This window comes from Mastigoproctus giganteus, chromosome 5, assembly GCF_048544385.1.
Source record: "Mastigoproctus giganteus isolate SK-2022 chromosome 5, ASM4854438v1, whole genome shotgun sequence".
In the NCBI taxonomy this organism is placed as follows: Eukaryota; Metazoa; Arthropoda; class Arachnida; order Uropygi; family Thelyphonidae; genus Mastigoproctus; species Mastigoproctus giganteus.
This window is the reverse complement of record NC_143579.1, coordinates 82,869,329-82,883,345: the sequence shown is the minus strand read 5'-3', so window position 1 is coordinate 82,883,345 and position 14,017 is coordinate 82,869,329. Positions and strand designations below refer to the sequence as shown.

Sequence of the window (14,017 nt, the reverse complement as noted above, 5' to 3'; positions counted from 1 at the left end):
TACATTTTTGCTGTTTGCGAAATTAATTAATTGATTTTTCTGAATTTTAAAGTGGGGATATCTGGTGAGTATGGGCTTGGCACACCCAGGGTCCTGAGCTGGATATCATTCTTCTCTTTCTTGGTGATTCCCTTCTAGTTCTGACTTGTTTTCTCTCTCTCTCTCTCTCTCTCTCTCTCTCTCTCTCTCTCTCTCTCGCTGGTTGGAATTCAGCTGAGTAGAAAGTCACTCGTGAGGCTGTGACCCGTCCAGAGGAGGTCCATATCTCGTGTGCACTTTTGTGGGTCAGGTCCGGTTTGTGTGATCCTCTTATGAGAAATATTCAGATTTTTTTTTTTTTTTTTTTTTGGCTGGTGCAGCATAAGCCTCGGGCTTCCTTGCACCATATAGCTAATAATAATAATAATAATAATAATATCAAAGAAACACTTCTGTTTATGTATATTGATAGTTTCAATTTTGTAGATAGAATAAAAATTATAGAAATAATTAGTTAATTTCACTATGGTTATTTTCACCCCAGTAGATTAACAACACTTGAAAATGGGAAGGGAATGAAGCAGGCTGTTTGTTGGAAATCATAATTTCATAATCAATATCTGAGTCAGTGGAAATCATAATCAATATCTGAGTCAGTGCCTAGGCCACCACCCACTACTGTAAAATTGCTAGCTGAGATAATCCCTACACAGGCTGCCTTGTAGGGAAGGGGTAGAGGAAAAGAGCCCAATGAATGCCAAAATAAGCACTCCTCGGCTGGATTTTCCGTCACCATATACACGCTTATCGCTCAAATGCTGCTATCCACTGTGGATTGAAGTGTGATCAGCTCTACAGTTAATAGCCATTGTTGGTTTATCAACCGACTCACAAAATTCTTGAAATTTTAACAACTGGCTTGTGCAAGCCAGTTCCAGCACACCACTGTTTGTGATGTTATGCAACAACTACCTATCTTTCACTATACATTTCAAGGACAATGGTCTTCAAGGGTCAATTTTCGAGTAGAAGACCCGCAGTTGTGAGAACGAATGAGTCAAGCCTAAAATTAGCAAGGCAATTAAAATATCTAGGCATTATGTTTGACAGATCTTTGACTTGCAACTCACATGTTACTTATCTATCAGAAAAGGTGAGGAACTTTATTGGGATGATTAATTGAATCACTAGAGTTGGCTGGGGAATAAAAGGTAAGGTGCTGAACTTGCTATATGAATGTGTATTTATCCCCATGGTAACGTATGGTGCATCAATTTGGTTTGAGCATATAAGTGAAAAAGTATTTACTAGAAAGCTCAGTTCCATTCAAAGAGTAATGCTCCTTAGGATGTGCATGGCATACAGAACTGTGTCAACCCCAGCTTTGCAGGTTGTGACTGGAAAATTGCCTATTGATCTGCATTTGTTGTATTGTGCATTGGCTTACTTCATCTGTGGTGGCATTCCCTCTTCTTTTCTGAATATACAGGTTGACATCTTGGCAGATCCCAGGAAGGAAAGGACAAGAATCTGAGATGCTTTGGTAAAAGTCTGGCAGGAGCATTAGAGTGTTTGTGATAAAGGGCAGATTACACAAAAATTTTTTCCCAGATTTAAGAAATGCAGCCTCGATAAAATTCAAATGGTTTGCCCCAAACTTAGAAGCTATGTTCTTATTGACTGGTCAAAGTTTGATTAATGCAAAGTTGCATGATTTAGGAATTACTGAAAGATCTAGTTGCCAATGTGGCAAAAGAGAATCATGGGAACATATTATGTACAACTGTGAGGAGCACAGCGATCTACGAATTGAATTGGTATCTCAGGTTAGTAATCTCAGTCTTATGGCAAAAGGCTGCGAGACAATTCTAGTTGATAAACAGGAGAACTTCTTGGCTTTCCAAGCCTTTGCAACTGAAATATTTCTTAGGCAGAAGACTCTTCTGCATCTGGAAGCCTTGGATTTGTAATGCAGTATGGTATGGTATGGTGTATGCCGAATTACCTAAAGTTCTGTGAAATCATGGAGGCTTGAGTCTACTATATCCACTGCAACTCCAGCTCCTTGTGCTGGCATTTCTGTTCTTGGTAGCTCCTGGTTTTCCAACAGACTGTGAACAGATCCAGCCCTTTCCAATGAAGTTTGGACTTTGTCTGAAATTTAATTATATGTATATTTATTTTTTATGTAATTTGATTATTTTCAGTTTGTTCATATCAATCTTTTTTGGTCATGGCAGGTTTTTCCCCTCCCTGTACTTGGGCAAACAGAAGAGTGAATATATAAGCGTACTACTAAATTATGTGTAACTGACAGCGGGGTTGCCATTGGTTGGCTGGGATCGCTTTAAGTAATAAATATCAAATATCAATATCTTTCACTGTATGCTGTTCTGGACATTTTTGCCAAACTGCCTCTTCCAATCAGTCAACACCTGTATCTTTCATAACTCACAGTGGTGTTCTGGAAATGAATTCTTAGTGCACAATACCACAATGGTTAAAATAAAATTAATTAAAAAAAAAAATTCTCACACTACTTTCCCTTTAAACCTACCTTGCAAAAATTTTTCTGATTGCAGCAAATAATGTGAATTCAAAAACAATATCTTGTCCCCTGGGATAACAGACTATCAACAGGTTGTTATCAAATACACTTTTAAAAATCAATAAATTGTCATCTTCTCATTGTGGTGATCATCGGTAAGAATCTGAGGTATCATTTACTGAGCAATTCGATACATGCTGAAATCATCACTCAAAATTGCATGACAGCTTCTGTGTGTGAAATTTTAAAGTTTATGCTAGTTCATACACAGTCTAATCCATGAGTTGTTCAGCTGTTTCAATTTTTTTATGGCATATGAGCAAGGTCCACACTGTCATCATGTGTAAACTTATCTTCCCTTTTGGAATCTCTGGTGCTATTAAAATGAAGTAGTAGAAGACAGACAATTCTATCCACAAATCTGACTTCATTTCCGGTACTTCAGAATGCAACACATGAATATTCATTTTGCATGTCACTCTCGACTTTAGCTCAGAACAGAACTTCAGACACACAAAAAAAAAAACAAATTCAGAAATTACACTTCAGTGTGAGTTTAATGTTTTATGGGGCGTTACAGTAATTGGTATTTCTCCCAACAGATGTGGCTCAGAGGAGCTGTTCTGAATGTTTGTCACTCCTAGTCTCTACAACAATGTGCCACAACGTGGTGGTCTGATTAAATTTGGGAGGCCTTCCAGCCTTTTACAAACCCTTTTGGATGAAGGACATTTTCCCTATGGGCTTTTCACCAGTGGAATGTACTATGGGTATCAAGGTGTTGAACATGATATACCTTCGGTTCTGGGTCTCTTTGCTAAGGTGACATTATCTGGTTTTCTGGCAAGGACTTGTTCAGATTTCAGAAGAAGGATTTGCATTATCGAGATTTATGAGAGATTTATCTGAGTCAGTGCCTAGGCCACCACCCACTACCCAGAAAGCAATAAGTGCATGCAGTAGGAAATGGAATACAAGGCTACTCAAGCACCATAACTACACATCCAATAGCCTAGATCCTGTCTGTCATGAGGATAGGGACTACCTCACAGTTGACAACCCCCCCCCCCAAATGCAGGTACTCCCACCAGCCAACTGACCTTGGGTGAGTCATTCCAGAATTCCTACAGGAGTCAAAGAAGTTATGTTGGACCTAGGCTCCCTCATCACCAGGATTCCCCTTACTTAACTTCCATGGATTTCTGTGCATGGAAAATAATGCATTGAATTCCTGTGAGTCAGCCTAGAATCTAGGCCGTAGGCCATTAGATCCACATAATGCTCATCTGGAGCACCAGTAGCATCACTGGAGGTCCCTCACCATATACAGATGCACACACTGAGAGACTTATGCAGTTGCACATCTAAGGCTGATTGAGGGAAGAAACAAATTTGATTTACTTACTAATAAAAGAAGTTTGTAGAACTTCAAAAACAGGATGCTGATCTGAAGACCACTTGGGGAGAAAACCCCAGTTTAAAACACAGCTCTATATGCTAGTAAAATCGACATAGTGAAGGAAAGAAGAATGTATCTTTAAGGCAGAGAAAAGAATTTTCTTAATAAATCATTTATTTGTGTAATGACCTGTAAACTTATACTGATATTGCACATAACATGAACATACGAAATTCTCTATGTTGCTCCGGAAATTTCAAAACAGAGGAGAGGAATACATGCCTTGATTATAGTATCCAAATCAATTGGATTCCTAATAATGTTGTAATAATCTTTAACAAATTTCTTGTTCACAGGTTTATGGAATGGCCATGACTCAGGAATTGTCTTTAGGTGCTTAGTAACAATGGTCTCAAAGATAAATGACAAAGCAACTTGGTCATTATCATCAAGAAGTGGGTTTATGGCTTTCTCCAATCTCATAAGCTTGTCCTCTTCTTCAGCAAATCTTCTAAGACATAATTCCATAATCGTTTGAGCTATGTGAGTCAAAGTACTTTTAACTCCTATAAACAAAAAAAAAAAAAATAATAAGACAACTTAATGCATTTAATAATTATAAACTTAGTGCACTTCTTGTTTATTATTATTATTATCATAAATATAATAAATGATATACTAAAATTTTTATAGCATGTTAAATATATTTAAAAGAATATAAAAATTATGTTATATTAAATGAGTTAAAAAGAGTAATAAAGTTTCTAATATAAGTATTGAAGTGTATGTTGGATGACAACATACTCTTCAACATATATACTTCAATATATATTCTAAACAGATTTTATAGCTATGCAACAGCTAATAAGCATTTAGAAAGGTAATATGTTTCAAGAACTTTTAGCACTTCAATTGTGATGGAAGAATATATGGTGAGGGGGCTGAATTGATATTGGTATTAGTTATTAGAATGGCTAAACGATCGAGGAAGTGACGTTTTTCTCTATATTGTCCCAACAACTTATACCTTAGCACAATATGACAGCAGATGTAAATAACATCACTATATAAATAAGTCATACCATTTACCTAAAGTGACCATCCAGTTCTAGTTTGAAACTTTGCCAATCCCTCTGCCTCAGCCATCTTGGTAAGTAATTTGTTTCAGTAATCTACAATATGCTGCCCAAATGAAAATTTCATGAGATCTCCAGTCTACTGTTACTCCTTGAAATTTTACATTTGTATCCCTCTGGCTCTTGTCTCTCCTACCAGGGAAAACATATTTACCTTGTTCATTTTATTGATCCCCTTCAGGTCCTTGTATCATCATCTCCCCTACTTCTCCAATGATGTCTAGTTGCCAAACTTTGCAACTGGCAACATCTTCATTCTTAAATCAGTGCTGGTCATGCAGATTCTGTCAGGTCCCTTGCAAAAAAAAAAAAAAAAGAAAAGAAAAAAAAAAAAAGAAAGGTGCATTGTTGGTTAGAGCTTAATGACTGAAACCTTTTCTAGCTTTCAAAATAAAGACTTTTTCTTTGAGTAGTTGATGAAGGCAATAGATTAATTATGTGAAAGTACCAAGTATCACCTGACCTCATGTTCTTTTATTTCAAATGCATGTCGAAAAATTAATGTCATAGTTCAAGGTAACCCACTTTTGTTCTCTAACTCTTAAGTCCGTTATCTCAACCTTTAGAAACATTTAGAGCATCTGACAAGTAATTAGTCAAAAAATGCAACCGGAAAACATGCAAAAGTTTCAAAAGAGCTGCTCTCTGCAGCCCTTCTTGTAATAATTTTTGTGCAAAGTTCTGTGAAGTGAATGAATAATAAATAGTCTACTTTTTCAGTTTTTGTATAAAACTAATACAAAAAATATTACTGAATACACTGGAGTTCATAGATGTCTACTAGCAATAACCAAGCAGAATATTCTAAGTGGAAAAGAGTGTGCACAGGTTATTTTTAAATTTTGCACCGTTAATAGTATTCTGCTGAATAATGAAGTCACTATTATTTTATGATTGTAACTTTTTTTTTTTTTTTTCTATCAGAATTAATAAAAGTTTCGGAAAATAAGCAGAAATATACATGTATGAATCATTTTTAAATTCATCATTCATGTTCTTAATGGTTGTCTGTAGTGAAAAATGGAAGCAGCTATCAGTTTCATGTTTACATTTTATGACAATGACTTCCTTTTTTTTTTTTTTTTTTTTTTTTTTCTTTTTCAGTAGAAAAAATATACACATATATATTTTAAGATGTGTAAAAATAGGGAATTTTTTAAACATTTAAATGTACTTATTATTAAAAATTAAAAACTTATATAATAATAATGCAATCTATCAAGAAAAGATAACATACTGGTCTACAACCAGCAGAGTTATAAAAAAAAAAAAAAAAAAAAATTTCCATATATAAAAAACATATTTGGCCAGATGTCAGGTCCCATGCAACCCCCTTTACAACAAATTTGCACACAACTACTACTAAGTCTAAGTTACATCATTCTTCTTATGAACACTTTTAATCAGTGCTACTCACTAATGTGGTCATCCTTCTCTGAACCTCTTAGTATTTTTAATCGTGAAACCCTTTTAACTAGCTAATAAGTAACTTCTAGAAGCATTAAACTTTAGTTTCTATTTTTCAGATCATATTTGCAGATAATCCAAATCAATGAATTAAATAAGGAATAAAGCAATTAGATGAGAATTAAGTATTTCTAGAATGTAATCAGACAATCCATGGTACGTTTCTACCATTACTTTAGTAATTGCTATATTTCACCATATACCAAATTAAAAATAGGTTTAAATATTAAAGCCACAACTGCTCCAACAACAGCCTGACTGAGCATGGACCACTAATGTGTCAACCACTCTTGTTGAACATAATGCCTGGAAACTGTAAATAAACAAGCTGAAGTGCAAGGAATATGTGAGTGTGGGGTTCTATTTATTTTTTTAAGATAAAATTTTCTGTTTCTAATATCTTCAGGACAACTTAATAGACTTCAGGAATGGTCAAATAAGTGGCAGATATGTTTTAATGCAAGGTCTTATAATTGGGAATAGCAGCCCCAAAATAACTTATAGACTTAGTAGGATTAAATTAAAAACAGCAGTGGAAGAAACGGATTTGGGAATAATGATATGGTCAGACAATACATTCATGTCTTTAGAACTTCAGAATGTGGGCTACAGCTTGGTAACTAGGCACCTTAAAGGAGACTCAGTTGAAGTGTATAAGGCTCTGAGAGGAGAAAGTAAAATGAATGAGGGTGAAATTTTCACGGTTATGATTTCAGAAGGGGGCCATATATTAAAATTCCAGGGAAACATTTAGACTGGATTGCAGGTGGTTTTCTTTCAGTAAGTTGTTGATTACTGGAATAAGTTGCCTCCATGGGTGGTTGAAGCTGACAGTTGGGGGAAATTGAAAGGTCAGCATTCCCTGAATCATGTAACTGGTACTAATACTAATTCAAGAAAGAATAACATTAATCACATGACACAGTCAAAGTAATTGAGTGACACATGTGAATAATCATAATAAATGTGTACATCCTACTGCCAGAGTGTGCCACCAAAATGTTCTATATACTGCTGTAGTACACCTTGCATACTACTGCCAATGTTCCATGTGAGTTGTCAATTTACCTTTGATTGTCCTTTGGAAAAATTTAGATTGTAAACTAAAAAACCAAAAACCGAATAGGTTAACAATTTTGTGTAACTAGAAACAGTTTTTAACGAAATCAGAATATTAAAAACAGACATGGAAATAAACAATAGAATAAATAAAGCTGGAAGGGAAACTAGTTAAACAAATTTATTTATTACAGCAAAAACAAAATTAGCTTTTAAAAGAATATTTTAACTTATGGAGTTCAGAACTGGATGAGAAATAAAACGATTAATTAAAAATTAATCCTCAGAAATGAGTTTTAAAGAAAACAAATGAAACTAAGAGATGAAAGTAATGTCAAAGGCCATTACAAAAGAGGGAAAAAAAAAAAAAAAAAAAAAAAAAAATTGGAGTGACAAATATCCAATCAAAGGTAAGTGAAACAAACTTAAGATGACACAGGCATGCAGAAAGGACTGGAGAGGAGAGATTAAATTATCAGATATTTCATTCAAAAATTAATGGTAACATGCAGATCAAGAGGAAGATGAATCAATTATAACAAGCATGCATTATGGAAAAAAAAATGGGGGGGGGGATTATTCTTATAAATGATTTGGATGATAATTTTTTATATGTTATGTTTTACCACTTTCTGTGTTATTGAGCCCTTCAATAATCACTTGCATTAATGAGCTGAATTTAGCCATTTTTACTTTAGACTGAATTTTCCACTTATTAGAATCAAACTTGAAGGTCCTCTAAGGTTTTCTAATATTGAACTCTATGTAAACACACATATATAGGTTTGGCAATCTATGTACTGAATATTGCACCCATTCCCTAATACATTTAAAAATGCTTAATACTTATTTAAAAAAAAAATATATATATATATATACATACATGAAAGCACTAGTAGGATGAAATTGGCACTGTAAACATGGAGGGAATACTTAACTTAGGATTAGATTTTAATATCAGAACTTAGAAATCTACAGATATTGTTTTATGTGCTTTGGGAATAGCAACCCCAAAATAACTTATACACTTAGTAGGATTAAATTAAAAACAGCAGTGGAAGAAACGGACTTGAGAGATGACATTCTGAAAATGGAGGACTGCATGTGACACAATTTTGCTAAGCATCTCATTGGGACGATAGCTACATACTGTTTAATGCTTTTTTTTTTTTTTTTATGTAAACCCCAAACACGAGAGGTATTAGAACCTATAGTACTTAGTACCATGCTTGGGTTGGAGGTTGAGAAGACGAAAGAAGATATTTGTTGACATTATACTTGAACTTCTGTAGACTGTAACTTTCAGGAAATACGTATGAAGGAAGGTTATTCCAGAAAATGGCAGTGGAATGAATAAACGAGAAAGATAAAAAGTTGGTTCTGTGAGTTTGAAGTTGGACAGTAAATGGATGTTGGCTGGTGGCGGCACGTGTTCGGACTGTATTGAAAGAGAAAGAGAGCGGGAATTATAGAAGCCAATTCAGACGAACAGTGCCCATTGAAGTATTTGTAGAAGAAGCATGCAGCAGAAACAGTACGTCTATGAGACAGCGAGTGGAGAGACTCTGTTAGAGACGAATCATTAATTAACCTAACTGCCCTCTTCTGAATGGAATCAAAAAGCCTGAGAGAGGTTTTGGGGGCACCACCCCATATGTGGGAATAATTTTCCAGGGCAGGGCAGTTTTGCGATTTATACACAGTGAGCAGCTGTTTGGAAGAAATGTAAAGCGGAGAGCGAAAGAGAAAACCAAGTTTTTTATTTGCAGAAGAAGCAATATTTGTAATGTGCTTGTGCCAAGAGAGATTAGAAGTCAGGGTAATCCCCAAAAGAGATATATCATTTTGCCTAGAAATCGGAGTGTCACCAAAGATAAGCATAGGAGCAGAAGAATCCTTTTAGCGAGATATAAGACAAGACTGAGTTTTAGAAGGGTTGAAATGAACTTGTCTTAGTTGTCTAAGTTGTCTTTGCCCCACTGGAGAATTACCTGAAGATCGGCATTTAAGGAATTGGTAGCAGATTTTTGAGAAGTTGAAGCTGAATGAGCAGGACAAGGTTTCTCAAAATGGAAAGTGGAATGCAATGTGCTATCATCGGCAAAACTATGGATAGGATTTCCAGTCAATGGAAGAAGGTCATTAATATACAAGAGGAAAAGAGTGGGGGACATCGGCATTAGTGGAGAAGTTAGAAGACAGAGAGCCATCTACCTTCACCCTCAGTGAGCGATCAGAGAGAAAACTGGATAACCAATTACTAAAAACAGTTGGCAAACCATAAGATGGAAGCTTGTTTAGAAGACCTTTATGCCAAACACGATTGAAAGCCTTTGAGATATCAAGAGCAACTACTTGTGTTTCACCGAACCTTTCCATTGAATTAATCCATAATTGGGTAACATAAACCAGAATATCACCAGTGGATCGACACTGACTGAATCCATACTGGCGATCGTTTATCAGAGGGAAGGTTTCTAGGTAGTTTAAGAGTTTGCAGTTAATTGATTCCTCCATTACTTTAAAAAGAGTAGAAGTAATTGCAATGGGACGAAAATTGGATGGGAGGGATTTGTCATCCTTTTTAGGAACTGGCTGGATATGAGCAAATTTCCAAGCAGAGGGTAAAACACCTTTGGAATAAGAAAGTGAAAAAAGGCGGCAAAGAATAGGAGTAAGTTCAGGAGCACAGGTTTTGAGAACAAGTGGAGAAATACCATCGGGACCTGGAGCTTTCTTAGCATCAAGATTCATCAAAATCCTTCTGACATCCTTTTGATGGAAGACCACAGGATTCATTGAATGGTGGGAGGTGTTTTACCAAGATCATTAAAACATGAGTTGGAAGAAAAATGGAATGCTAGCAGGTCAGCTTTATCCTTGGCTGAAGTGACAACAGAGCCATCTGGTTTGGACAGAGGTGGGAGCAGAGATGGGCAAAAGTTGCGGCCAATAGCTTTGGCAAGAGACCAGAATGCTCGGCTACCATTAGGGCAAGAAGCAAGTTTTCTACTCTTAGCCTGTTCAAACTCTAGTTTGGACTGATTAATAACTGCTTTACAATTGCTGCGAGCTTTGGTGTAGGCAGAAAATGAAACTGAAGAATTAGAAGCAAGCCAATTACGATATGCAACATTCTTCTCTTGAACAGCCTTCACACATTTATTGGAAAACCAAGGTTTAGATAAAGGACGAGATTTTAAAGTGCAGTGTGGGACAAAGGATTCCATTCCTGCAAGAATAATTTCACTGACACAATCTGAGCAAACGTTGACATCAGAAGTTTTGAAACAGTAATCTGACCAAGGAAAAGAAGAAAAGAAGTCTTGCAGGTCATCCCATTTTGCATTCTTGTAATGCCAAACAACATGAGGTTGGCAATAGCCACGAGATAAAGGAAGGCACCATTGGAGAAGAGACAATCACCAAGTTGTGATCTGGAGGACCTCTAAAGGACCTCTCACTTCGACCGTGTACTTAGAAGGGTTGTTTGTGAGAAAAAGATCAAGTGTATTGGCTGTATGATTAGGAATGTCTGGTATTCTTGTAGGTAAATGAACAATCTGTGCAAGGTCATTAGTAATTGCAAAAGCCTCAGCATCTCGACCAGCTGTGTCTGTGTGACTAGAAAACGGAAGCCAGCTGGAGTTGTGAACATTAAAATCAAAGGAAAATTACCTCACTGTTAGGAAAGTTGGACTGGAGAAAGTCAAGTTGCAAAGAGAGGAAGTCAAAGCGCTCCAAGTGATTAGTGGAGTTGGGAGAACAGTAGAGACAACAGATGAATTTGAAACAATGAGGTAGAGAGATTTTAAGCCAGACAAGATCAAAGAGAGGAGATTCCAAATTGCCAAGTCTGACAGGGAATATCAGAATGAACATATGCACAAGTACCACCTTTGAGGCGAAAGGAATCATACAGGGAATAATTTGGGCATCTGAGATGAGCAGTAGTTGAATCAACCGATAACTGAGATTCTGTCAGAAAAAGTACAAGCGGTTTTGGCAGACTGCAAGTGGAAATGGACATCTTTGAAATTAGAATTGAGACCACGTATATTTGTGAAATGAATTAGGAAGTACTTGGGAGGTTTAGATCTTTTGGCAGAAAAGCTTGCTCTATTAGTTTGACAATTCATGGTGTATTCAATAGTAAGAAAAAGTGGGTGGGACATGCTGTATGAAGTAATGAAATTTTTGGATATGGCGTACACATTGTAAGAATATACCCAGATCCTTGACATAACGTGGCCTCGACAATGCTCCCCACATACACACTACTTGGACTCCCTCCAGTCACTATTTGGCAGAGTAGAGGAAGCAAGATTATACACTAGCTGATCTGGAAGCCTCCTAGAGAATTACCAATAGGTTTGATCCGGTGTACTAACTAGCAGCTGGCCTGTGAACACCGTCTTAGAGCTGTACCCTCGAAATGTAAGGAATATTGGATCTCGCCACGATGTTCATCATAACCTCAAAAAAGTCATCAATCATACTGCATTGATGGAAGAGATAGGGAACGGTTGACTGGAACTTAGCTCTAGAGACTAAACATGGGTTCCACCATTTGAAGCCTCCAATAAGCAAAGTGCTGGTATTGCACTGGTTGACGAGAGTCATCCAGGCTTGCTCTCAAATCGACAAGCGTCTGTATGCCACCATGGTAAACTCTGTCTTTCAAGTATCCCCATTGCCAGAAATCACAGTGATTGAGATCTAGCGATTGGGCTGGCCAGAACTGCAGAAAGTCTATAGAAATGATGTGATAATTGCTGAATGCTGAACAGAGCAGTTCCTTCACTTGTCGAACAATGTGGGGAGGGGCACTATCTTGCATGAATACTACGGTCTCCAAGCATTGCCTTGCTTGCAGAGCAGGAATAAGGTGATTTCTTAGAATAGAGCAGCACCGTGCACTAGTTACCGTACACCTTACGGGGCCTCCACCGAGGTGGAGACTCTTCAAAGAAAAATCGTCCAATTATAAACTCTGCTGTGAATCCACACCATACTGTAACGTATGGGCTTTGTAGTGGTCTTTCATGTACAGCAGATGGACGAGAAGTTCTCCACATGCAGCAGTTTGTGTATTTACAGCCCCATGAAGAGCGAAATGTGCCTCATCAGACCACAAGATCATTTGAGCCCATATGAGCTGGATATCATAGAGCAAAGTCTATTCGTTGTTGCTGATCACAAGATTTTAGTTCTTGCACTATGTGAATCTTGTATGGGAACCAGCATAAAATTATTCAAAGCACTTTACGTACAGTAGACCAAGGAAGGTTCCAAGTCTCTTGACACACCTCTGGCACTACTGACTGGTAGTGTTTCGCATTCTGACCTGGAGGCCATTGCAACCACCACCTCTGCTCCGATACGTGATCGCCCCCCTGCCTGGAATTACACCTAACTCCCCAGTCACTTCGAATTTCTTTATTATTTTTCGAAGCCCCACTGACATCAGAGGTCCTTTATGCAAAGTTTCTGATATTCACATAGTGCTGCATTAGTGTTACTATTATTCTGGCAGAACACTTTTATTAAAAGAGCTGTTTAGTGCATTGTTCACATCGGCACTGTGATGCTGATGTGAACAGTGCACCAAACTTGAATGAAAAAGTTATTAATCTATTTTCAACAAATAAAAACCAAAGACAGTAAATGACAACTTTTACATATGTGCAGCACAATTTCCCCCCTGTTGGCAGAAATTTGAACTATTTTTTTCATCAACAAAAATCCTTTCCCCATATCCTAAAAGACATACCCACCAATTTTCGCAGCGCTAACTCTAACTGTTTTGACACTAGGATCTCATGAATAGGGAAACTTATTTTATAACCACCTGGTACACACACAAAATGTGGTTCCCCTTTCCACACTCAATACACTATAATGAGTACTCTTTGACTCAAAGATCATACAATATTACAATTAGTAGAGAAAAGGAAGTGAATATCCCTTTGTGTAAGGCAATGGTCAGGCCACGCTTGAGTACTCTGTACAGGTCTGGAGCAGTGTTGAATCCATGGGGGGGAAAGAAACCACGGGTGAGTTTCACCCCCGGTGAAAATATAGTAATTTTTATTTTATTAAACATGAATTCAATAAATTTATGCCAAATAAACATAACACAAAAAATCAAATCAACTAATGTGGTACTTGTTAGGTTAGGTGGTACACGGCAAAAATAAATTACTAAAATTCAAAAGACACGAAAACTTCAAAATAATTAAATGAGCAATATTTCTGGCTGCACAAATTGTAACTAAAAGCCACTATTTCAAGTGTCTGCATTTTCGTTTTATGGTTTTCCAGGTTCCCTTTATTTTCACACGAACCATCTCTTGATAGTGTTTCACAAAAACGGTCTACTTGTGACTAATTTTTTATTTGTATATCGTAATCAAGATTGCAGGCCGC

At 36.8% G+C, this 14,017-nt stretch overlaps 1 protein-coding gene across 1 annotated transcript in view; it reads right to left on the bottom strand.

Moving 5' to 3' along the window:
- LOC150085526 (transcription initiation factor TFIID subunit 1-like) overlaps window positions 1-14,017 on the bottom strand; it is a 700,666-nt gene that overhangs the window by 85,755 nt on the left and 600,894 nt on the right. The window contains 1 exon segment of the mRNA XM_090374589.1: window positions 4,209-4,492. Within this exon segment, the coding sequence (XP_090230715.1) occupies window positions 4,209-4,492 (284 nt within the window).